The sequence below is a fragment of the Dreissena polymorpha genome, chromosome 13, assembly GCF_020536995.1.
Source record: "Dreissena polymorpha isolate Duluth1 chromosome 13, UMN_Dpol_1.0, whole genome shotgun sequence".
Classification (NCBI taxonomy): domain Eukaryota; kingdom Metazoa; phylum Mollusca; class Bivalvia; order Myida; family Dreissenidae; genus Dreissena; species Dreissena polymorpha.
Window position 1 is genome coordinate 7,890,821 of NC_068367.1, and position 25,578 is coordinate 7,916,398.

The window sequence follows — 25,578 nt, forward strand, 5'->3', positions numbered from 1 at the left end:
CTCACCAAACTTGGTCACAAGTTTTATCTAAATGATCTCTAGGACAAGTTTGAACATGGGCCATTCCGGGCCTAAAACTAGGTCACGGGGTCACTTAGTGCGTTTTTTAACATTCAGCATGGTGCCCGGTCTCTAATTCAAGTAGTTTACATCCGATCTTCACCAAACTTGGTCAGAAGTTTTATGGAGATTATCTTTAGGCCAAGTTAGAACATGGGCCTTTCTGGGTCAAAAACTAGGTCAACGGGTCACTTAGTGCGTTTTAAAAATTGAGCATGTGTCCGCTGTTTTTTGTGAAGACGACATGCAAAATATTATGTGTCAATGCGGCATGTGGGGGTATTCGTCACGTCTGTGACAAAGCTCTAGTTATCACTATTGTGACAAGTTCTAGTTTCAAATGGAAATATTCTTGTCTCCAATTTTTTTAAATCAGCATATTTTAATGCGTAAGAAATCCCTTTTTGCATGATTTTGGAAGTATTAATCCACAGTATATAATTAAAATCAATACTTCATAATTAAAAACCACAGAATATAATTTGAATTAAAAAAAACAAAACAAATGAATATGAAGTAAAAAACAATTAAGGCTTAGATTCTCTTTAACTTATACCAGTTTACTGTTCACATATATTTTAACTGTTTTTCAGCATTGAAGAAGTTAAGAAGGCTAAACATAAGCTGCTGTCCACAGTTAACTAATAAGTGCCTTAGTAGTTTATATAGTAAGTACAAACAATTATATAGTACCATGATAATTTGCTGCAAATGTTTGCTCCTGGACTCTATACCCAGCTTAGTGGTGCACTGGTTTCACATGTATGGAAATCACTTCTAGTTTGATTACACTGATTTATACCAGTTGAATTAAAATGTTGACATTTGGTGCAGTTTTCAATCCATTACAGATATGCCAGAGCTGACGTTGCTAAATCTGGAACAGACGGGTATAACAGACTCTGGGATTATTGAATATCTAGACAGTAAACCACCCTGCCTGCAGCATCTCGTGTTGAATCGTACATCAGCGACGCAGGCCATATTTTCCCATATCCACACTGGTGTTCCACATCTAAAGATTCTCTCTCTAGAAGGATCTGAGGTGTGAAATGTTTAGATTGTGAATTTGAAGACAATTGATTCATCTACAGTCTTGTATTGACAATTTGCTTAGCCGTTGAGAAAGCCTGGGCCCCTTTTCACACAGCTCTTATTGGTTGACGTAATAAAATTGCTTAATTCATTGAACTGTTTAAGAAGTTTGCTGTTTCATGTACATTTGTATAGTTATGTTTATATAAGATTTTTATGCCCTAGGATAAAAAGATCGGGGGTATATTGTTTTTGGCCTGTCTGTCTGTCTGTCATTGTGTCAGTCAGTCATTGTATGTGTGTGTCACAAAACTTTAACCTTGGTTTAAGTTTTATAACTTTTGCAATATTGAAGATAGCAACTTCATATTTGGCATGCATGTGTATCTTATGGAGCTGCACATTTTGAGTGGTGAAAAGTCAAGGTCAAGGTCATCCTTCAAGGTCAAATATCATTGTATTTTTCGTTCCTAAAACTTTAAACTTTGTTAAAGTTTGGTCATAACTTTTTGAATATTGAAGATAGCAACTTGATATTGGCATTCATGTGTATCTCATGGAGCTGCTCATCTTGAGTGGCTAAAGGTCAAGGTCATCGTTCAAGGTCAAAGGTCAAATTTATGGTTTCAAAGCGGCGCAATAGGGGGCATTGTGTTTCTGACAAACACATCTCTTGTTTAGAACACAAATCATTCTAGTACAGTCAATGTGTGCTTTTAATTTTATTTAGAAAACATTTGATTCTGCATAGAATATTTGATTTAATATTTTTACTTAAGTTAAACGGAAGTTAACATTTTCCATAGGAATGTTGTGAATACCCTCCCCGGACTCATTGTTTGACACAGATCTGTTCCAAAAATATTTGTTTCAAATACTGTAAAGAGTATTTGTCTGAAATTGACCAGAATCTGACTGTCAATTGTAACTGTATTTCTCAGCCTGGCAATATATAGGGTTACAAACATTTATATTTGTAATAGAAGAAGATTCATGCATAAAGTTCATTTTATTCCTCATATAGGTTCTAAAGAGCCTCTGTCTAAAAGTGTAGCTTTATTTTTTGTAAATGATTTGCTGTTCAATAGACTAAAGTGGTGTTGTATTCCTAAGTAACTATTATGAAAAGATGAAATTCCAGTTATCAAAAATCACATACACTTCCATGAGTTTCTTGGCATATAACAACCTGTAAATAAAGGGAATTGTGACTTAATGCATGTGCATAAAGTACTTCCCAGATTAGCCTGTGCAGTCCCCACATCAGGGATGACACTTTCTGCCTTTATGGTATTTTGTTTAAAGAAAGTCTCTTAGCAAAAATTCTGCATAGGGGGAAAGTGTTCCCCCTGATTAGCCAGTGCAGACTTCACATGCTTATCTGGGACGACTCTAAATGCACGTGAATTAAGACCAGTTTTCCCAGAACGAGGTACATTTGTTTACTTGACTGTTTTCTCAACCAGGTCAGTGATCTGCAAGGTGTTGAAGGCTGTCGCGACTTGGAGTCATTGAATATTTCCAACACAGCAGTTACAAATGAGAGCCTGCGATTCCTTGCTCAGCTTTCATCATTGACATCGTTAAATGTTGCAAATACTGAGGAAGTTAATGGAGATACTTGCTTAAAAGAACTTCAAGGTAGCGTTCTGCGCCTGGTAGGGTGGCATAAAGCAGTTGCAATGTCCATCAGTCAATCCATCTGTCTGTCCATCCAGCATTCCTTTTTCCAGATGTTTTTTATGCAATGCTTTCAGATATTGAGCTCATTTTTGGTATGTGAGTCTACCTACATGAACTACAGATGAAGTGTGAAATTCATTTTGGTCCATTTATTTTTGACGAAGCTATTGACCTTGGACAAATTTTCTCTATAATAACTGTTTTCCAGAGGTTTCTAATGCAACGCTTTCATATTTTGGTATCTGAGTCTACCTACATTACCTACAGGCAAAGTTATGGGCCTTAAACTCAGAATTATTCTCTTTAATAACCAGTTTCAGGAGTTTTTTAACGCAAAGCTTTCAGATATTTAGCTGCTTTTTTTTGCTTTTTTTTACCTTCATGACCTGCAGTTGAAGTGTGACTTTCGTCCCAATCCATTAATTTTTAGCACAGCTGTGGGCCTTAGATTTAGAAATGTTCTCTATAATAACCGTTTGTTATAATAGATATAATAGATAATAGGCTGATTTTTGGTATGTGAGTCAACCTACATAAGCTACAGATGAAGTGTGGAATTTGCTTAGGTCCTTAGATTTTTGGTGAAGTTATGGGCGACTTACACATTTTCTCTATAATTGTTTTCCTGAGGGCTTTTTCAAGAGCATTCTGATATTGAGCAGATTTTTGGTATGTGAGTCTACCTAAATGACCTACAAATGAAGTGTGAAATTGTTTCTGGTCCATTGATTTAAGGCAAAGTTATGGGCCTTGGATTTTTTTTCTATAAAAAAACGTTTTCCACAGGGCTTTTTACTTAACTCTTTCAGATATTTAGCTGATTTTTTTTTAGTCTACCTACATGCCTAACAGATTAAGTGTGAGTTTTGATATATTCAATTGTTTTTTGGTGAAGTTATGGGCCTAAACAATTGTATTAAAAATATAAGCTTTGGTGCGGGATTTAAGTGCAGTAGGGGGCATTGTGTTTCACAAACACAGGTCTTGCTATATATTCACTATGTAACTAAATTTCTTGCTCGGAAACCTTTTTTTTTGGTCAGCATAAGCATGAAATCAAATGTTCAACAAATGTTTATGACTCTTGTCTTAAACTTATTATTAAACTTTATTAGAAAATCCATGAATTTTGAAACCAATGAATATGGCAGATTTTACAAATCAAAATATCATTTCAACTCGAAAAAAAATGCTTCCAAGGTAATGTCAGAATTTTATGCTTGAAAGTAATGTTGACTTTTTATCATGGTTTGTATGAACAATGTTTCATTTTATAATTATTATACAACCTGCAAAGAATTAAAGGAGGGTGAATTGGATGTACTGGGGATATGTGTCTGTCTGTAGGCACAATTTCGTATGATATCATATAGGACCACATTGAATTATTATGCCCCCCTTCGAAGAAGAGGGGGTATATTGCTTTGCTCATGTCGGTCGGTCGGTCGGTATGTCGGTCCGTCCACCAGGTGGTTTCCGGATGATAACTCAAGAACGCTTGGGGCTAGGATCATGAAACTTCATAGGTACATTGATCATGACTCGCAGATGACCCCTATTGATTTTGAGGTCACTAGGTCAAAGGTCAAGGTCACGGTGACCCGAAATAGTAAAATGGTTTCCGGATGATAACTCAAGAACGCATACGCCTAGGATCATGAAACTTCATGGGTAGATTGATCATGACTTGCAGATGACCCCTATTGATTTTGAGGTCACTAGGTCAAAGGTCAAGGTCACGGTGACCCGAAATAGTAAAATGGTTTCTGGATGATAACTCAAGAAAGCATACGCCTAGGATCATGAAACTTCATGGGTAGATTGATCATGACTTGCAGATGACCCCTATTGATTTTGAGGTCACTAGGTCAAAGGTCAAGGTCACGGTGACCCGAAATAGTAAAATGGTTTTCGGATGAAAACTCAAGAACGCATACGCCTAGGATCATGAAACTTCATAGGTAGATTGATCATGACTTGCAGATGACCCCTATTGATTTTGAGGTCACAAGGTCAAAGGTCAAGGTCACGGTGACCTGAAATAGTAAAATGATTTTCGGATGATAACTCAAGAACGCTTTTGCCTAGGATCATGACACTTCATAGGTACATTGATCGTGGCTCGCAGATGACCCCTATTGAATTTCAGGTCACTAGGTCAAAGGTCAAGGTCCCAGTGACAAAAATCGTATTCACACAATGGCTGCCTCTACAACGGACAGCCCATATGGGGGGCATGCATGTTTTACAAACAGCCCTTGTTTTATTTAATGTTTCCCTCTTGCAAGTCAACCTAAAGTTTCACTGTATTTTCCTTCACTTTTCAATTTGCAACAATCAAACTTGCATGTATTGTTATTTATTGTAAAAAGTGGCACAAGCAAGTATGTATCCTTAGTTAACACACTTAATTTTTATGCCCCCTTTCGAAGAAAAGGGGGTATATAGTTTTCGCACTGTCCATCAGTCTGTCTGTCTGTCAGTCTGTCTGTCAGTCTGTCTGTCTGTCACACTTTTCGTGTCTGCTCTCTAATTCAAATAGTTTTCATCAGATCTTTACCAAACTTGGTCAGAAGTTGTATCAAGACAATATCTAGGTCAAGTTTGAATATGGGTCATGCCGGGTCAAAAACTAGGTCACAGGGTCACTTAGTGCATTTCAAGGATTTAGTATGGTGTCCGCTCTCTAGTTAATATAATATTAGAGATAGCAACTTGATATTTGGCATGCATGTGTATCTCATGGAGCTACACGTTTTGAGTGGTGAAAGATCAAGGTCATCCTTCAAGGTCAAAGGTCAAATTTATGGCTTCAAAGCGGCGCAATAGGGGGCATTGTGTTTCTGACAAACACATCTCTTGTTATTTATTGTAAAATGTGGCACAAACAAGTATGTATCCTAAGTTAAAATACTTAATATATATTTATTGTAAAGTGGCACAAGCAAGAATGTATCCTAAGTTAACACACTTAATTTATATTTATTGTAAAAAGTGGCACAAGCAAGTATGTATCTTAAGTAAACACACACTTAATTTATGCCCCTTTTACAACTTTAAATGTCTAAAACATGATTATATTTCTCAGATGTAATTTACTTTCATTAATGCATTTGTTTCCCAGGCCTTAAGCTACTCACCTTGGTGTTGCCGTCAAGACATACAACCACCAACTCTGGGATGCAATATATAACAGGTAAACATATGAGGGGGTCATGGGACAGCTGGCCACTATCCATAAGAGGAAGGCATTTGCTGGATACTTTATGCAGATTTAATAAGCCTTGTTTTTCCTTATCACAATCAATCTCTAGTTGTTGTTTGTAGTTTTATGTCAATTTATACCTTTCAGTGTTCAAAAGCTGATTCTTGACTTTAAAAAAAAGAACTTTTATATGATTAATTATGTTTAAGATTGTTTAAACAGTTGAAAAGAAATTTATATTAATCATGCAACTATTTTCATTTTACATATTCATTGCTTGATTGACTTTCAACTTGCATTTCTATTCATAGGAAATATTTGTAAATTATTAAATCCAATTTAATAAAACAGGCTATTCTATTGACTCTTGAAGCTATTTCCAATTTTCCTGTTGACATAATATTTATCTACAAATGTGTCTTGTTCTGTGAAAATTTGGCAAAATGCATATGCGTAAAGTGTCATCCCAGATTGGCCTGTGCAGTCCGCACAGGCTAATCAAGGACTATACTTTCTGCTTTTATGGTATTTTTAGTTTAAAGGAAGTCCCTCAATACCATAAATCAAGTTTAGGCGGAAAGTGTCACCCCTGATAAGCCTGTGCAGACTGCAGAGGCTTATCTGGGACGACAGTTTATGCACATGCATTAAGCCCAGTTTTCTCAGAACGTGACTTATATTTATCTACAAATAATATCTTTCAGGATTCTCCCTTGTCAGTTTAGATCTTACCAACTACATAAATATAGGGGATGAAGGCATGGAGTATGTTACTAGAGTAAAGAGGTAAGTCTCAGCTCAACTTACCAAAATTCTAGCATAACGACAACCTTATTTTACCTTAAAATAAATAGGCTGATTTTATTAAAACAATCAAGAAACATTCTATACCAAATGTCCTCAAATGGTTTTTGCCTTCTAAACAGTGCCATAAAAGACTTGTTTTTATGCCCCCGGTAGGGTGGCATATAGCATTTGAACTGTCTGTCCGTCCGTCGTCTGTCTGAAAACTTTAACATTGGCAATAACTATTGCAATATTGAAGATAGCAACTTGATATTTGGCATGCATGTGTATCTCATGGAGCTGCAAATTTTGAGTGGTGAAAGGTCAAGGTCATCCTTCAAGGTCAAAAGTAAAAAAATACAATCCAAGGAAAGTAATAATATTTAAAAGGGAGATAATTTCTAAACCTGTCAAATGATATATTGAAATTTTATTTGAAAGCGGCGCAATAGGGGGCATTGTTATTCTGACAAACACATCTCTTGTAAAAAATGTTTTTTTCTGCTTGTATGTGTGTGTCGAAGTTAACAAGGTCCTTTTGCACCTGAGGCTGCATTATGTAGCTCTCCTACCTAATTAACTTTCTAGACTCTAGAAAGTTGGGACGATATTTTTAATAATAACTGAAATTTCCTGCTATTTTAGTTGTAACTGAATTTTTTTCTGTTTTGATGTGTGTTGTTGGGGGGAAAGCTGGAGAAACAGAAAGAAAACCTCACATGTCTGGTATGGTGACCACCAACCAAACTCACATGCTTCTTAAAATTGGGATTGAATCCAGGTTTCTTAGATGAGAAGCGCATTAACCAACCAATACACTTACCAAACAGCCACCGTATCTCCTCCTGTCTGTATTTTCCATTTATTTCACATGTTCACATTGATACTTTCATTGGGAAGGACTAATTAGGACTTAAATAAATCCAATTGGCTAAGCAGCACCAAGTTGAAGACACAAATAAGCAAAATCTTTGTTTATCAAACATGGTCTCTTTTTACTTTTAAGTTCCCTTACTTACATTAATAATTAAAGCCAATGAATGACATGTTGCAGAATGTTCCTTTCTATGATGCTTGGTGAATACAATTACTGTTGCCAAGATGTGGCTTACATTTCTTGTTATTGGTTTCAGTTTAAAGAAGCTCATATTGAGTAACACTAAAGTGACGGATAAGGGTATGCTGTATCTGGAGAATCTGAGAAATCTGGAGATACTTCATCTTGACAGATGTCTCATCACAGACCAAGGAGCATCCATCATTGGAGGTAGGGATTTTATAAGAGAATCAGTGAAAACTAGGCTAGTTTTCAATAAAGATGGACATAATATTTTGCACTAAAAATAGAAAAAACGAGATAAGTGATGATTGCAGATACGTTTATATAGAGAGACTTAGAAAATTATAACAATTACCTTTCATTACTCTTTAAGCTTAACTTTTTTCCAACTATTTTTTTTACATAAGCAGGATTTTTTAGGGCAAAATTGGAATATAGGGGCTGTGTTGTCTTGTTGTTAGATGTTAAGGTTAATTTAATACTATGGCTAATTTCTTAGCATGTGCTCTTTGCACATCTTTTCGTAGTTGTGTAAAATAACATATTGCTTACACAAGCATTCAAGTGATATTTATCAGAACAGTTTGTTAGAAACATGTTAATTTACATTACTAACTTGCAAAAGAATAAGTGGTAGATTGCTTTCTTTATTTTCACCTTAATTATATCATACCATGGTAGAATTAACAGCAAATAATGAGTAAGAATATTATGGTATAAATAATAAGATGTTTATTTTCGTTTTAAAGCGGGTATATACGATTTTGTCAAATATTTATGAATTTATATAAAATGTGTAAAAAACTAATAATATATATATTTCAATATGAATTAAAATAAAAGTTAAGAAGAACATGTGTCGAAAAATGCGAAATAAGCCAAATATTTAACTCTCACATTGAAAACGGCTGTACAGCCGAATTCGCCAGCATGTATATCATACATGTACAATGTGAATCTAAACTTAGTTTAACGGTTTATTTGAATTTCTGCAACGATATCTATTCATACGACACACGAACACTAACTCCAATCCTAATGCAAAGACGAATGCTTCGGTTATTGTAGGAAAATATGTTCGTCACAATCGGCTCGGGCTTTGCTACATTTTATGAAATTCGGCTTTAATGTATAGTTTTTCTTGTCTATTTTGTGTAATTGTAACATATTTTATCAATATATTACAAATAAACACATATAAAAAATCGTATATACCCGCTTTTAACAATTGGTTTATCATTCATATGATGGATCATTGTTTTAATACTCAAATATAAAGTACATATATAAAGCTTAGCATAGTATTATTGTTTTGTTTTTATTAGCTCGGAGAAAACCCGAGGTATTGTCATGGCCAGCTCGTCATGTCATCAGCCGTCTGTGTTGCGCTAAAACCTTAACATTGGCTCTAAAATCAAAGTGCTTCCACGTACAACTTTGAAACTTCATATGTAGATGCACCTTGATGAGTTCTACACGCCACACCCATTTTGGGGCCACTAGGTCAAAGGTCAAGGTAACGGTGACCTCTAAAAAAAAATCAAAAAAATTCTGACAATCTTCATTTATTCAAAATTGCACCCGTAGCCGAGCGTGGCACCCATTATGCGGTACGCTTGTTTTGTTTGTACCTTTAACTCCATGAAAAATCGTAATCATACTTCTAACTGTACTTAAAACACGACACATGCTGTGAACAGGGCTATATGCAACACTCATAAAACCAGAAACCCCCGAGTAACTTAAGTCAGTTCAGGTTTTATGCTGTTTACTGCTCATCACTATCTTATGGCTGGAAATGAAGCCTTTAAAACATAATTTGCTGGAGGATTAAAAATGTGTCAGCATGTGTATCTGAGCTGTAAGTGGTTAAGATAGACCTGCAGTAAGTAAACATACATTTACAGGTAGATCATGCATAGACCTGCTGTAAGTGAACATACATGTACAGGTAGATCATGCATAGACCTGCTGTAAGTGAACATACATGTACCGGTAGATCATGCATAGACCTGCTGTAAGTGAACATACATGTACAGGTAGATCATGCATAGACCTGCTGTAAGTGAACATACATGTACCGGTAGATCATGCATAGACCTGCTGTAAGTGAACATACATGTACAGGTAGATCATGCATAGACCTGCTGTAAGTGAACATACATGTACCGGTAAATCATGCATAGACCTGCTGTAAGTGAACATACATGTACAGGTAGATCATGCATAGACCTGCTGTAAGTGAACATACATGTACAGGTAGATCATGCATAGACCTGCTGTAAGTGAACATACATGTACCGGTAGATCATGCATAGACCTGCTGTAAGTGAACATACTTGTACCGGTAGATCATGCCTCTGTTGTCGTTGACAGAGTTGAAGAACCTGATGGAGCTAAGCCTGGCCAGCACAGGGTAAGGTTTACTTATATGTTTGTTCTTTTATTGAGTTGGGGTCATTGGACAGACATTGTGAGGGGCTTCATGTTGAAAACATAACAAATAATGATGATTAAAACACCCAATTACTAAACAAAAAACTGCAACAAAAAATAACTCTGATAAAATATCAAAACGATGTGCCAGACAAATACTTCACAGATATCTAACACATTTTGTTCTTAAAGGGGCCTTTTCACAGATTTTGGCAAGTATTGAAGCTTGTCATTAAATGCTTTATATTGATAAATCTAAACATTGGACCTAAAAATCTCCAGTAAAAACAACAAGAATACAATTAAAAAAGGGAAAAAAGTAACCTTCAACTGGGCTGGAACCACTGACCCCTGGAGTAAAAATTCTTCTGCTTAGACCACTTGACCTTCTGTGCTCATACTATGAGCTGATGTATTTTTTACTTATGTAAGCAATCCTCGTAGTTTCCCAAAATATAACAACAACAACAAAACTTTCCAAATTCTTCAATCGTTTCGTGTTGCAACGCTTTATAATTTTCAGGTTTTCAAATCGTCAAAAGATGCATATAATGGATATTTTAGAGCATGGTGAATGTTCAGTATTACTATTTCCTCACATATATCGTAACAAAAACAAAAATTTGAAATCTGAAACAATTTTTTTCAATTTTGTCAATTTATCAAAACATGAAAAGGCCTCTTTAAAATCCATATTTTTATTATGAATATATTGAAATACCATATAGTAGATCTGGGTTGTTAAAGACATTAGTTAATAACAGATATACCTGTTAGGAGTCCTTGCAGAAACTGTCAAATCTTAGCCATATCTATCCTACCTATGAGAATAACCCTGCAGTTCCTAAACTTAAGACTTTAACAATATCAGGGGAAATTATAAACGGAAAAAACATGTAAACTCGTCCAAATATTTGGTGCTGCTCAAATACAGGGTATGCATGTTCTTAAACTGTATTGTAATTCAAAGTTGTTGTAGTATATTTAAGGAGCTTTTCCCCAAGTATACTAGAAATGCTGCTTTCCCAATTTATACAATACTCTCATTTGCAGGATTACAAGTAAGTTCCTGCTGACTGGTAGATGTAACAGCTGTGTAAACCTGTCCAAGCTTAACCTTAGCAGAACCATGGTTACAAAGAGAGGTAACTGTAGTCATAGTAATGCTTACGGTAAATTAGCAAAAGAAAGATGCCTAAACTGGAAAATTGTGTTTGTTTACAATTCATTAAACTGAATGTTATAACTGAGTCATTATTCTTTGTTGTGGCCACAATATTGTTCTTCTGTTAATTACTCGGAATTAATTATTACTGGCATTTTTAGCTTGACTGAGCTCAACGTTCTCATGGTGAGCTTTGTGATCACCTTTTTCTGTTGTTCGTTGTCAACATTAACCTTCTTAACAATCTAGATGCCACATTTATTTTCCAATCTTCATAAAACCTGGTCAAAACATGTGTCCCTTTGACACAATTGACAATTGAAAAAATCGTTCCAGTTGGTTGAAATACATGGCTGCCGGGGCAGTTATATGGCTATAGTAAAACCATGTTAATACTGTAGAAGTCACCAAATTGTCTGATCTTCATGTAGTCAGAACATTTTTGTAATTATATCTTGGATGAGTTCGATAATTGTTCCAGTCTGTTGAAAAACATGGCTGCCAGTTGGCGGGGCATTTTTCCTTATTCTCAATTTTTCCATTTAGGTGTCCTTGCATTGAGTCTGCCATTTCTGCAAATGTTGAACCTGGATGGTACTAAAGTCACCCCTGATCTGGGTGTTGTCATGGTGCAGGGATGTCCTAAGTTGACCCAGATGTTGATGAGAAATCTGCAGCCATTCACACGCAACGATGAGCTTGAAGAAGCTGAAATGATGGAGATGTAAACAAATGTGAAAAACTTGAGATGGTAACAGACGTGAAAAACTTGAGATGTAAACGTGACGTGAAAAACTTGACATGTAAACAGACGTGAAAAACTTGATGTGAATGACTTGAGATGTAAACAGATGTGAAAATCTTGAGATTGCTTTGTACTGGCAGTTTACCTTTGAATTATAATGTATGGGGTTTGGTGTTATTCAGATATTAATAAGAGACCTGAAATGATGGAAATGTAACAGAAGTGAAAATCTTGAGATTACTTTGTACAAGTAGTTTGCTGAGAGTGTCATAGCCTTTTTAGTTGTTCAGATTATAACAAGAAGCTGATGGAGGTATAAACAGACATGAACAACTTGATATTGCTTTGTACTGGTAGATTTCATGTGATTTTAAAATGTTTGGCATTCTGTGTTGATCGATTATAATAATGGACCTTTTCACATTACCATCACATTATTGATTGATGGATCTTATATCATTTTTTGTTGTTTAAAGTGAGGTTTATAATTATAATCCAGACAGGATTTTTAAATCTATAGATGTGAATGTTTAACCTGGCTTATTGCATTAGTTTTTTCCTTGGAAACATTGGGCTTGTATATTTGTCTTTTGTTTTGAAAGGAATGATGAATGCAGATGTTTGGTTAGTAATTCCTCAGTACAAAAATATGAACCAAAAGCAAAGACTAGTGGTTTATGTTAATCCCTGCTAGATACACCTATATGTATCTGCATTAGCTATCAAGTTCTCTCCAGACTGTTAAACTGGATCACAATTGTAATGTCTCTTGCATGTGTCAGAATTTTTCTCTTGCTTTTAATGTAGTTTGAGATAGTACCAGTATTTGCATCTTTATTTTATATGGTTCTTTAATGCGCAATGTATTACATGTAGCTTTGTTGAAAATTTGTATTTAAAAGTGCACACCTTTAGTTATGTGAATGTAGTTAAATCAGCAATGAAAATGAAGTGTTCATACAAATATGTATGTAAATATTGAATATTTTGTGTACTACTACTAGGAGACAAAATACAATAATTGTCGGCAAAAATATGTAAAATGTTTATATAACTGAAGACCTTTGGCATCTACAATGTTTAATATGTTGTTTTTGTTTTCTTGATGTCATGACAATTATTTGTTATTATTGTTTGTATATGATATTTGATCATTTATTGAATGGATCAGTCAAAGTTTTAGTTGAGAGATATGATCATGTATTGAATGGATCAGTCGAAGTTATAGTTTATTCATTTATACTATTGCTTGTGTCAATGTCCCTTTTGTTGTTATTTATCATGCAAATCTTTTCAACCTTATGGATAACAAGTATTTATGCATGGTCTTTTAGTATCAGACTTTACACTATTCTGGTAATTTATTTCTTATATTAATACCTAGGGTCATTGGAAACCTTGTGTGTATGTATATTATGTTTTTATTATTATTTCTCACCGTACACTATCTTCAATCTTGTTTATTTGCTATAATGTTAGTTGTATCAACCAGAATATTACAGAAATGTTCAGATTTGAATGAATAAACCTCATTAAAATGTTTTAGTTCTGAATACAACAATTCTTTATAAGCCACAGCAATGTGATTTTGTACGTAGATGCCCAAGTTTAAAACGAGATTTATTTAAACAGTTAAATTGCCAGTACTGTTGTGCACTCACCTAGGCGACCCAGATTCAACCCCGTTCCAGGAAGCATGTGAGTTTGGATAGTGGTCACAAGACCATACAGGATAGTTTTCATCCCTATACTCCTACTCCCTCCTCCCCCCCACAAGACAAAACCACATCAAATTTTAAAATATCAGTAACAACAAAACCGCTGGAAATGGCAGCCATAATTCACAATTTGTCCAAACTTACAAGTCTTGTAAATTTACCCTTTCCCACTCAGAAGCAAAGTGAAAATGGCTATGTGAAAACTGCATAAAACCAGAACAGTCTGCGAGTAACTGGCAGTCTGTTCAAGTTATATGCATTTTGCTGCTCATCAGTATCTAAGGGTTGGAAATGAAGCCTTTAAAACTTGAATCTAGTAAGAAAGGTCTTCAATTAAATGTAGCTTTCTAAAGGACTACTATTTTAATGCTTCAAAATACGTATCTAAGTGGGAAAGGGTTTATAAGGTTGGAGTGCTGGGACTTACTCCGGGTACATACATAGTGCAGAATCAGGTGCTGAAGGACATCCTAAAATACACACGCGCGCATGATGTGCTATTTATCTGCACTTGTCCATTCATAATCCTGGCCATTCTAAATGTTAATGCTGGTGATTGTGATGGGGCTAGCAAAACATTTTTTTTATTAAAACATAAAACAACAAGCATTTTTGTAACTTAATTTTCTAATGTAAAATCTGTTCAATAAATATATAAACTAATTAATAATACACATCTACTGGCTTTAACAATTGGCCATCTTAACAAAATGAATGACTGCAAACTGTGCACGTAGGTACATAAAACAAACTTGGCATTGCTGTGAACAGCCAATTTATAAATAACAATAAAGACAGCTTATTAATGTAATTAATGTAGTATTGTATACTTTCAAGCACTAATAATTGGTTATGTACACTTGGTATTCACTGAGATAGCCCAAATGGCAAGCTTTGTCCATACATTGTAAACATGAGTTTTAAATCAGGTTGAGTAATTTATTCTCTATATATATATCTATATGTTTCTACAATATCATGACTTGTATGAAAATAACTATAAGCGTGCAACAAAGTCCATGACTTATTTAATTATCTCTTATGTTCACATGCAAGTAATTAACACTAGGTTTGTGATAAACTACTTCCGTTGGTGAAAACTTTCCATCAAGTAACAACAGCTAGAGATTCACATTGTGTGCACAATACATATTAAAGATTATTTAAAAAGTATTGGCATGTGCACTGTTAATGGTATATATACTGCAATCTTCCCAATGTGATTAAATACTATATAACTTAATTGTGTTGGATATTGTATGCATAAATACAAGGACGGATGGGAACATGTTAAACATAAAAAATAATGAAGAATCGGAACATATTTTAACAGTTTACATACATGTATGATGGTTGCATCATAATAATGTATTACATGTATTGTACTTCAATAAAGTAACAACATTATTATAATTTAGCATATTTGCTTAATATAAATCAGATCATATTTGACATTGCCTGACTAGAAGCCCTAGTAAGTACATGTATGGAAATGTTTAAACATTCAATTGAATATTGAATGCACACAAAATTCTTCTAAGTCACAATACATTTGTAATCTGATATGTTTACAAGCCTGAACAATATGTATGATTCGTAAATTGATATGTAACATTCAAAACCTAGCAATATTCATACACTTCGTACAATGCTTTCACATGCACATACAAAAAAAAGCATTGAATTAAATATAAGTGTCATTACACACTTTTGAATATAACATCTCAGACAATGAAGTGAATTAACATTTTTTAAACAAGACATGCTTTTTCTATCACAGATGCTGTATAGTTTTTGATTCTCATTGAAAAATTGACAATAATAAATATTTGTAACATGAAATTTATATGTAATTTTCAACACTTCACATAGCAGCAGATTTATTTGTGCAATTAAAGACCTCTTAAAGGCAGACAAGACAAGACACGAAATGAGAAAAAAAATTAATATCCAAAACAATAATGTATCAATTGATTTTGACTACTATGATACCATAAATGTAAGAAATTCTACAGCAGGTAATGAATTCTGTAATGTTGGCATGTCCTACTGTGGCACATATATATATATATATAAATAAAAACTGCATCATAATAATAATGTATGGAAATTGCTGGGAATTTTCCATGACACACACACCTTATCTTATGCCTATATATTCTTTCATGATACGTTAAACTTGATAAACTGTGTTTCTTATTTATAAGAATACGGTTATTTTTGGAAAAAACTAACACATTAAGAATCCAAATATGGCTTAATGAGAATTTTCTCAAAAATGACAGCATGTTTTATTAAATATTTAATTCCTACACGTGGCAATAACAGGTGCATATACATAACACTAAATTTTCAAAACAGTGTTGAACAAGATCTGTTTGACAAGCAAACCTCCTCCCGAGTGGATGCAGATTGGACCATTTCTTAAACAAAGCTAAGGTCAAGTTAACTGTTGAGCTATACTTATAAATACTATTATTAAATAGGGAATAGTTATTAATAAGTATCAAATAATTGTAGCAAGTGGTGTAATTGTATTGATGACACTAGAAAAAAATAAACAGTACAATTGACTTAACCTATCATAGAGGGACCAACAAATGCCAAAACAGGACTATCCAGATGCTATCCAAATACAATACTTCTGAATATACCTGCCTGGTTTCAAACATTTGTAGGTCAAAAGGCAGATCCTCTTCTCAAAGTGACATGCATAGCATAGGTCTTCACTCAATCAAATAGTGCAGATTTAAAGTAAAAATATGATACATGAACAAGTACCCAGCAGCTGTGGTGTCATTTTGGTAAAACTGGCAATATTTACAACTAACCAACAGCATTCCTTCTTTTTTATACAACTAACTTCTTTTATGTAGCAGTCTTCATATAATCTGTGTTGGTCAGCAGTACCATTTGGGTGACATGCTATTTTAAACCATCTATCCAACTCCATTTTAGTCTACTATAACCGTTTAAGTTGCCTGCCACTAGAACAGTGGTTTAGTTCATTTCAGTCGACCTCAGCAGTATGTTTTATTGCATGCCACTACAGCAGTGGCTTGGTTCATTTTCCAGTCAACTTCAGCAGTGTGTTTTGTTCAATTCAAGCTCAGCAGTGGTGAGTTACATTCCTTTCCGTTACAGACGTGGTTTACTTCCATTCCACTCGAGAAGTTTAAAACACATAACATCAGTGGCTCAACTTCAGTCAACTACAGCAGTGGTATAGTTTTAGTTCCGTTCACTTAAACTATGAATCCTTACAATGCCACTACTGCAACTGTTCTGAGCCTATCCAATCCATTCATACCATGGATCCACTTGAATACCATGAATCAGCTACTGTGTTCCAGTCTACTATAACAATGGTTCTGTTCCATTCCAGTCAACTTCTGCGCCTTCCCACCTGCAGAGAGCCATAGAGCCATTACACTTGTACACAAATGAAACAATGAATAATTCTAACATAGTAATAAAGTACAAAATATATGAGCTGAGCTCTGGCAAAACCTGGTTTTATGCAAGTGTTTAAGTTCTTTCCCTAATTAGCCCCTGCAGTGTGCACTGGGCTATCAGTGATGACACTTTCCATTTGTATTGATTTATTTTGTTTAAATGAAATTTCTTCGAAAAGAATATCCAGTTTAGGCAGAAAGTGTCATCCCAGATAAGTCTACACAGGCTTACCTGAGGCTACACTTCACTAATGCATAAAGCTTAGGTTTCCCTGAGCATGACTGATATATATGAGTCACGTTCTGAGATAACTGGTCATAATGCATGTGCGTAAAGTGTCATCCCAGATTAGCCTGTGCAGTCCGCACAGGCTAATCAGGGACGACACTTCTGCCTAATTTGGATTTTTGCTAAGAAGAGACTTCATTTAAACGAAAAATGTCATAAAAGCGGAAAGTGTCGTCCCTGATTAGTCTGTGCTGATTGCACAGGCTAATCTGGGACGACACTTTACGCACATGCATTATGCCCAGTTTTCTCAGAACACTACTCATATGATATACTTCTATCTTCACTTCTTTGAGGAGGATGCATGGTTTGGGAGTGGATTATAACAGCAATGTCAGACAACCAAATTTTAATTAAAGAGTACTTGTTTAAACTTTCAATTATTTAGAACTTTTAGTATTAATTGACCAGAACGTAATTTATTTCAGACCCTAGTTTAATTGTAAGTTAAATGTCACAAAAAAACAGCACTGATATGACGGATGGTATGCTGTCAGACTTACTTGGTTCGTATACAGTGGTCAATAGGTGGAACCAGCTCTTCATGTGATGGAGGTACGAATGCTCTATTGTTTGTGTCTGAAAATAGAACAAACAGGGTCTCGAATGCGTTAAAATAATGACGCAATTTTGCTATGAAGTATGTAAAGCATGTTATAAATAACACATATTTATATGATGGTTTGATTAAAAAAATAACACATATTTAAATGATTGTTTAATGTTTGAAAAAACACCAAGCTTTTTACTCAAAGGCATTTACAAGGCTTGATTTTAAAACATTTATAATATGTTTTTTTCCAGTCAATTAAATTTAACAAAAGCAGATGCCACAATGACTTCTACAGATTACAAACACTTTATCTCAAGCAACTCAAGTCTTCACACAAACAATTACCTGCAAACATTAGGCTTGTGAAATGTAATTTGAGTAAAAACAAATGTACTTTAATAGACAAAGAGAAATTTCACTTGTTTACTTCAACTGCTTTGGGCTACTGAAATAAACCTTTTTGAAAATACCTTGAGAGGAAAATACCTTAACCCCATTACTAGGATCGCAAAAACCTCTTCACTTTAAGTTGATAATTTAAACTTAACAACTACTTATTGAGCAAAGCAGAAATTGAAAACAAGAAAACGATTTAAATGGCAGGCAAATTCACACCTCTGAATAAATCAAAATTAACCCTTTCCAACTTAGAAGCCAAGTGAAAATGGCTATGTGCAAACAGCATAAAACCAGAAAAGCCTGCGAGTAACTCGCAGTCTGTTCAGGTTTTATGCTGTTTGCTGCTCATCAGTTTCTAAGGGCTGAAAATAAAGCCTTTAAAACTTAATCTGGTAAGAAAGGTCTTTAATTAAATTTAACTTTCTAAAGGACCACACATGCGTCAAAATACGTATCTGAGTGGTAAAGGGTTAAATGAACAGCGCTGCACACTCACCAACAGTGAGGCGTATTTCCTCCTGCTGTCTGGCCAGCCCGTCAAAATAGTAGAGATCAAACCTCCTCTCTGCCTTCCAGTCGCTGGTGAGCTCCTTGCGGACACAGAACAGCACGCTGAAGTGGCTCTCACTGCAGATCACCCAGATTGGGTACCGGGGCGTCTTCATGTACGTACCCACCTAAGGATTGACAAACAAACACTAGTAGAGCAGCATGCTTAAAAAGATAACAAGAGGGTCTTGATTGAACTGTAGACTACATATGAGTCCAAGGGCCACCATTGTTGAAGATTTCACCTTGGACCTAGTTTTTTACCTCCCTTGACCCATATTCAAACATTGCCTTGATGTTCTTAAGAGAAACATTCTGACCATGTTTCATCAAGATTGAATCATAAATGTGGCCTATACATAAACTTGGCTTCAACATTGTCAATATAAACATTCTGATCAAGTTTCATCAAGATTGAATCACAAATGTGGCTTCTTAAGTTTTTCTAAGAATTGACCTGGTGACCTAGCTTATGGATGCATTTGACCCAGATTCAAACTTTGCCTACATATTGTCAAGATGACACTATGACCAAATTTCATCAAGGTTGAGTCATTAATGTGGCCTCTAGAGTGGTTACAGGGTTGTTCTAAGATATGACCATGTGACCTAGTTTCCAGACACATGTAACCCAGATTTAAACACTGCATAGATATCTTAAAGATATACATTCAGAACAAATCTCATCAAGATTGACTCATAAGTGTTTGGACGCACATGGCCCTGATTCAAACTTGGCCTTTATGTTGTCAAGATAAACATTCTGACTAAGTTCCATAAAGATATATTTATAGATGTGGCCTCTACAGTGGTAACACGATTGAACTGGTGACATTATTTTTGGAAAGAAGTGCTCCAGATAAGAACCCAAACTAGATATTGTCAAGATAAACATTCTGACTCAGTTGCATAATGATCGAGTCCTAAATGTGGCTTCTATAGTGTTTTTTAAAGATTTGACCTGATGGACAGTTTTGGGATGCACATTCACCAGATTCAAACATGGCCTAGATATTATAAAGTTAAAACAATGACCAAGTTTTATCAAGATTGCATCATACATCTAGATATTGTAAAGTTAAAACAATGACCAAGTTTTATTAAAGATTGCATCATACATTTGCCTCTTCATTGGTAACAAGTTTCAAGAGTGATTTATAAATGTAGCCACAAAAGCCCCATCAAAATTTGTCTAAGATTTGACCTGATGATCTAGTTTTTAGACACAAGAGACCCTGACTCAAACTTGGCCTAGATGTTGACAAGATCTGACTAAAATTCTGACTAAGCTTCAAAATCGACATACATATGAATAGTAAACACATTAAGAAAATAAAGCTAGCATTAGAATTTTAACTGAATACTTTGTGAGAACTACCACAACTATGAATTTAAAAACAATGCATGTAATAGTCTCACCTGACAGGATTTATAATGTTCAAAGAGTGACAGTAGACCCACGTCACAACGTGATACAACTCCCTTGAGCATCATGATGTTGCCATCCCCAGAATCAAGCTCCATTACGTCATTGAACACATTGGAAACAGCACGACCGGATAGGTACAGATTCACCATCTCCTGTTAGTTTGAAAGAAAATCAAATGTTATAAACATATGCTTTAAAATTTCCTGAGACCCAGTTTTTGTTGTACTGTTGTTCCATATATAGAGAGAATAACATGTAACTGCCCTAGATCAGGTAAGGATTAGAAAAAAAGGCAAGGCTCGAACAGCAAATTTATTATTTTTGCTGAGTCTGATATGTTAAGATATGTTGGGCAGTAAACTGTTTTTCTGTCGCCAAGACAATCCATAGAAAGAACATGTTGCATGACAGTAGACACATCAAACATTACATCATGAGCACTTGTGCTTCATATTTGTTAAATATGTGTTTACTCATTTAGTCGCCTTTGTGTTCAAAATATATTACATCTAGGTATTAAAAGAAAATGATGACTTAATAGTTGATTAAGTGCAATATGATGTACCTCTAAACATTGACTAAAATAAACACCAACTAACTATAAAAAATCATATCAGGAGCTGGTATTGGGTTGATATCAACATAGTGGTATGATAAAAATGATCAATAGTTATATGCTTAATGTTTGTATAATGATTGTAAACCCATATTTAGAGTAATTTCTATAGTAGATGGTCAGTGACCTCCTTTAATGGCCATACAGGCATATCTGAACAAGTTTCAATAGAATATCTGTATTAGTTACAAAATGAAAAACACAAACTTGTATCTAAATGTTATCTTTAACACAAGACTTGACCTGACCTTAATAAGTACAAAAGGGGACATACTATGTTCAAGGGCTAGCCACATTGCAAGGTCTTAGTCAGTGACTGTTTATAGACACTCTGAACACAAATGAAAAGTTCTTTTGCAATATATTTAGAGATACGTATTTTTTGCACACAAATGTTAACCTTATTTTTCTTAGTACAAATAGGGGCTTAACTCTGCAAAATAACATGTCAGAGCTATGAAACTTGGTAACAGACCTCACACAATGACCCCAGACACATTGTTCAAGTTTCAAGTGAACATCTGTGGTAGAATCAATGATATGGAGATGTTGCATGTCTACCACTACAGAGTGCATGCAGATTACTAATACTTGGTGAGTACTATAGCTTAGTGAAAAGCAAAGCTAAAAATGAAGGATCACTCTTAAAATTTAAATTGAATGTATGTTTTGTTTATTTTAGAATACAAACAAAACAAGATAGGTATAAACAGCGTTCTAGATAATTCTTGACCCATGGGGGTAAATACCCCCACTTTTCAAAACATGTGGGTAAATGGTCAAATTTTGCCTTGCTTGAAGGGTAATTTGCTAATAGTAAAACAAGAATATAGCGGAAGTACAGACACGCTACTTTCATCATGTTGAACACAATAAACCATTAACAATGTGTATTCCTTCATAGTAGTAAGTTTTCTTAAAGTGTCGGTTTTTAACTTGTATTGTTGGCAGATTTTACATTTAAGACGAACTTCGTCCTTATTGTCCATCATCGTTAGCAACGGAAAACTTTTTTTTATCAACTTTCGACAGTTGTTTTATTAGCGTTTTAGTGTGTCCTTTTTGATTTGAAAACAGGAAATTCAATCATTCAGTATTGGCAGTACAATGTTATTACTTGATACAACTTTTGTGTATAAAAAGAATCCATTTTACTTTGAGAAGTAATTTGTTTTGGCTTCGAAGACACCTTGCTGACCGCTTCATATAATTTAATAAACACATAAGCGCTTGACTGTCTGTTAAAAAAAAACAAACTAAATTTACAATGCATCTAGATGATACAGAGTATACATACCGACTTGCTAACTATTTCTACAATCCAGCGCACAAATTATCTCTAATCTTTACGATAACCAGTCTCATATTTTGGCAAAAGACAATCGGCTGTTTATATTTTTGTTTACGATGTACGTAAAGCATTTACAGCATTTGTGTAAGTCCAGATTGGCTTGCTTAAATGTACGCACTGAAATGATAAATTGAGCGTACCTTGATATTTCTAATGCGTATATTACACTGATACGCAGCTTATCTAGAACGCTGTATAAACATATCCAGTGTTTAACTGTCACTTTTGTATATCAATATGGAGTATGCTGTAGGATTATGAGGTTTTAGATTTAATCAACTCTGGGAGCACTCGAGATTCTAGAGAACTCTACCACATACACCAAGAACTTGTTCTACCAAGGATATAGACTCCATAGTGCTGCAATAAGCCATAGAATTTCTCTGCAATCAAGCTAAAATAAAAAGAGGGCCTGAAAGGCCCAAAGTTGCTCACCTGAGATAAAAATAAATGACCTGTTTTTTGCAGCCCGAGACATCAATGGAACAAATGTTCTAACCAAGTTTCATGAAGAATGAACAACAAGGCTATTGTCAAGCAATATGGTCCCCTACCGGCTCCACCATTGTCAGAGATTCCACCATTGTCAGATTTTTTTTTTTTTTTGGTTTTGTTGCCATAGCATCCAGAATTTTTGACATACGAACAAAATGAAATGACATGCATAATGTCCATATTGCCATCTATCCATGTTTCAAGTTTCATGAAAAAATATTAAGAACTTTTAAAGTTATCGCAGGATCCAGATAAGTGTGACAGACTGACGGACCGATGGACACACAGAGCGAAAACCATCAGTCCCCTCCGGTGAAAACCGCTAGGGGACAACAAATGGTCCCCTGGCGGCCATTTTTTTCAACAGACCTGAACCATTTGTGAACTCATCCAAGATATCATTGAGACAAATCTTCTGACAAAGTTTCATGAAGATCTGACAATAAATGTCGCCGCTACAGTGTTAACAAGGCAAATATTCATTACGCACAACGGAAGACAGACAATTGACAAAAGGTGATCACAAAAGTTCACCATGAGCAAAAAATATTATGCTCATTAAGATTGTCACCATGTTTGAAGATGATATTATTAAAACTAATTGAGTAAACTAAATCAAAATATGATAATATTATTTGCACTCAGCAAGTGTCATTCAGATTGAACTAAAAATGTGACTAAAAGTATTCCCAATGTTTCACTATAAACAACTGTAGATATACAAAAAACTACCAACCCCCTGAGAGCCTTGTTTATAAACAATAATGATCTATTTCAGACTCACCATGCAATTATATTTCTAATTAAAAAATCAATAAATCCGTTTTAAAACACAAATCTTTGATAATGTGGGTTATTGTATTAAACAATAAACCCAGTTTACTTTAGCAGAAATGTGGACCCTTCAAGAGAGAGTATCTTGAGCATACTAGTATGTTGATGAATAAAGAGTTCTCTCAAGTTCCTGAGTAAGAGTTACTGCCCATTCTATAAATAGAAAGTTCTGAGATCACTTCCTTTCTGGCATTGGATTCCAAGGATTAAACCTACAGAAAAAAATCGAAATTAAAAAATCTACATTAATCTGCAGAGATATTTCGTATTTATATAACAAAAGCATCACAAAATGTCTGGAAGATATTAAACCAGCAGGAAGGAAGAGGAAAGCTCAAACAAAACTGCCAGAAAATCAGAAAATTCACAAGCTTTTTACTATATAAATATAAGGAAAAAGACCCCCCCCTGGCGGCCATGTTTTTTTACCAATCCAAACCATTTTCGAATTCAACTGTCGTATCCAGGAAACAAATGTTCTGACCAAATTTCATGAAGATTGGGCAAAAAATGTGTCTTCTAGACTGTTCACATGTTTTCACTATATACATATAGAGAAAACTGCCCCACCCCCTGGCGGCCATGTTTTTCCACCCATCATGACCATTTTGGAACTCATCCAAGATATATATAAAATCGATGTTTAAAGTTATTTTTATGATGATTAACGGTAGGCAAAAAATGTGACTTCTAGAGTGTTCACAAGCTTTTTTACTACATAAATATAAGGAAAATGACCCCCCCTGGCGGCCATGTTTCTTTACCGATCCGAACCATTTTTGAACTAAACCGTCATATCCAGAAAACACATGTTCTGACCAAATTTAATGAAGATTGGACTAAAAATGTGACTTCTAGAGAGTTTACATGTTTTCACTATATACATATAGAGAAAACTGCCCTGCCCCCTGGCCGCAATGTTTATTCACCGATCTGGACCATTTTCGAACTCGTCCGAGAAATCAATTAAACCAATGTTTTGACCAAGTTTCATGATGATTGGGCAAAAATTGTGACTTCTAGAGTGTTCACAAGGTTTTTCTATAGCCATATAAAGAATACTGCCCCGCCCGTGGGACCATGTTTTTCAACGGACCGGAACCATTTTTGAACTCATCCAATATATCATTTAGACAAACATTTTGACAAAGTAACATGAATATTGGGCATCAAATGTGACTTCTACAGTGTTCACAAGGTTTTTCTTTTTTTTGACCTAGTGACCTAGTTTTTGACCCAGCATGACCCAGTTTCAAACTCATTCGAGGCATCTATAAGACAAATGTTCTGACCAAGTTTCGTTAAGATCGGACAATAAATGTGGCCTCTAGAGTGTTCACAAGGCAAAATGTTGACGCTGCACGCCACACAACGGACAACTGAAAAAAGGATATCACAAAAGCTCACCATGAGCCTATTGTGCTCAGGTGAGCTAAAAAGGTTTAAAATAATAACCAGTGTTTACCTGAGTACAGTAGCCGTGGGCCCCCATTAGTGCGTTTGTAGGGACGTCCATGTCATCTTTCACTCTGTCAAACACACAGAATGTCTTGTTACAGAGGGTATGGAAATGCAAAATATTATATCATCACAGTATTTGAAGCCTTCTTTTCTTAGTTTTTCCTAGAAGTTGTCTTAATTGAGAATGACAAAACTTTATCACATGAAGATTAAATTTTACATTTGGTTGCAAACTGATGATCTATTGATATATA

General features: G+C 34.9%; 2 protein-coding genes and 1 long non-coding RNA gene across 7 annotated transcripts in view; 1 reads left to right on the forward strand and 2 right to left on the reverse strand.

Annotated features, from left to right (window-relative positions):
* The window catches only part of LOC127854414 (uncharacterized), a 42,595-nt gene extending 28,878 nt beyond the window's left edge, over window positions 1-13,717 (forward strand). For all 4 annotated transcript variants that reach the window (XM_052389435.1, XM_052389437.1, XM_052389438.1 and 1 more), the window contains exons 15-23: window positions 654-728; window positions 912-1,105; window positions 2,562-2,736; window positions 5,903-5,974; window positions 6,688-6,769; window positions 7,903-8,036; window positions 10,206-10,245; window positions 11,319-11,410; window positions 11,977-13,717. In XM_052389435.1, coding sequence (XP_052245395.1) covers window positions 654-728; window positions 912-1,105; window positions 2,562-2,736; window positions 5,903-5,974; window positions 6,688-6,769; window positions 7,903-8,036; window positions 10,206-10,245; window positions 11,319-11,410; window positions 11,977-12,158 — 1,046 coding nt within the window. In that variant the 3' untranslated portion in view covers window positions 12,159-13,717. The remainder of the gene's footprint in view (window positions 1-653; window positions 729-911; window positions 1,106-2,561; window positions 2,737-5,902; window positions 5,975-6,687; window positions 6,770-7,902; window positions 8,037-10,205; window positions 10,246-11,318; window positions 11,411-11,976) is intronic.
* LOC127854422 (uncharacterized) lies at window positions 9,402-11,324 on the reverse strand. The gene is made up of 3 exons (XR_008037043.1): window positions 10,018-11,324; window positions 9,930-9,973; window positions 9,402-9,885 (listed from the first exon to the last, which is right to left on the reverse strand). It is a non-coding gene; the product is annotated as an uncharacterized LOC127854422 (long non-coding RNA).
* The window catches only part of LOC127854416 (probable ubiquitin carboxyl-terminal hydrolase MINDY-4), a 44,616-nt gene continuing 32,406 nt past the window's right edge, over window positions 13,369-25,578 (reverse strand). For both annotated transcript variants that reach the window (XM_052389440.1, XM_052389439.1), the window contains exons 13-17: window positions 25,329-25,392; window positions 20,558-20,719; window positions 19,086-19,266; window positions 18,141-18,216; window positions 13,369-17,299 (exon numbers count right to left, since the gene is read on the reverse strand). In XM_052389440.1, the coding sequence (XP_052245400.1) occupies window positions 17,251-17,299; window positions 18,141-18,216; window positions 19,086-19,266; window positions 20,558-20,719; window positions 25,329-25,392 (532 nt within the window). In that variant the 3' untranslated portion in view covers window positions 13,369-17,250. The remainder of the gene's footprint in view (window positions 17,300-18,140; window positions 18,217-19,085; window positions 19,267-20,557; window positions 20,720-25,328; window positions 25,393-25,578) is intronic.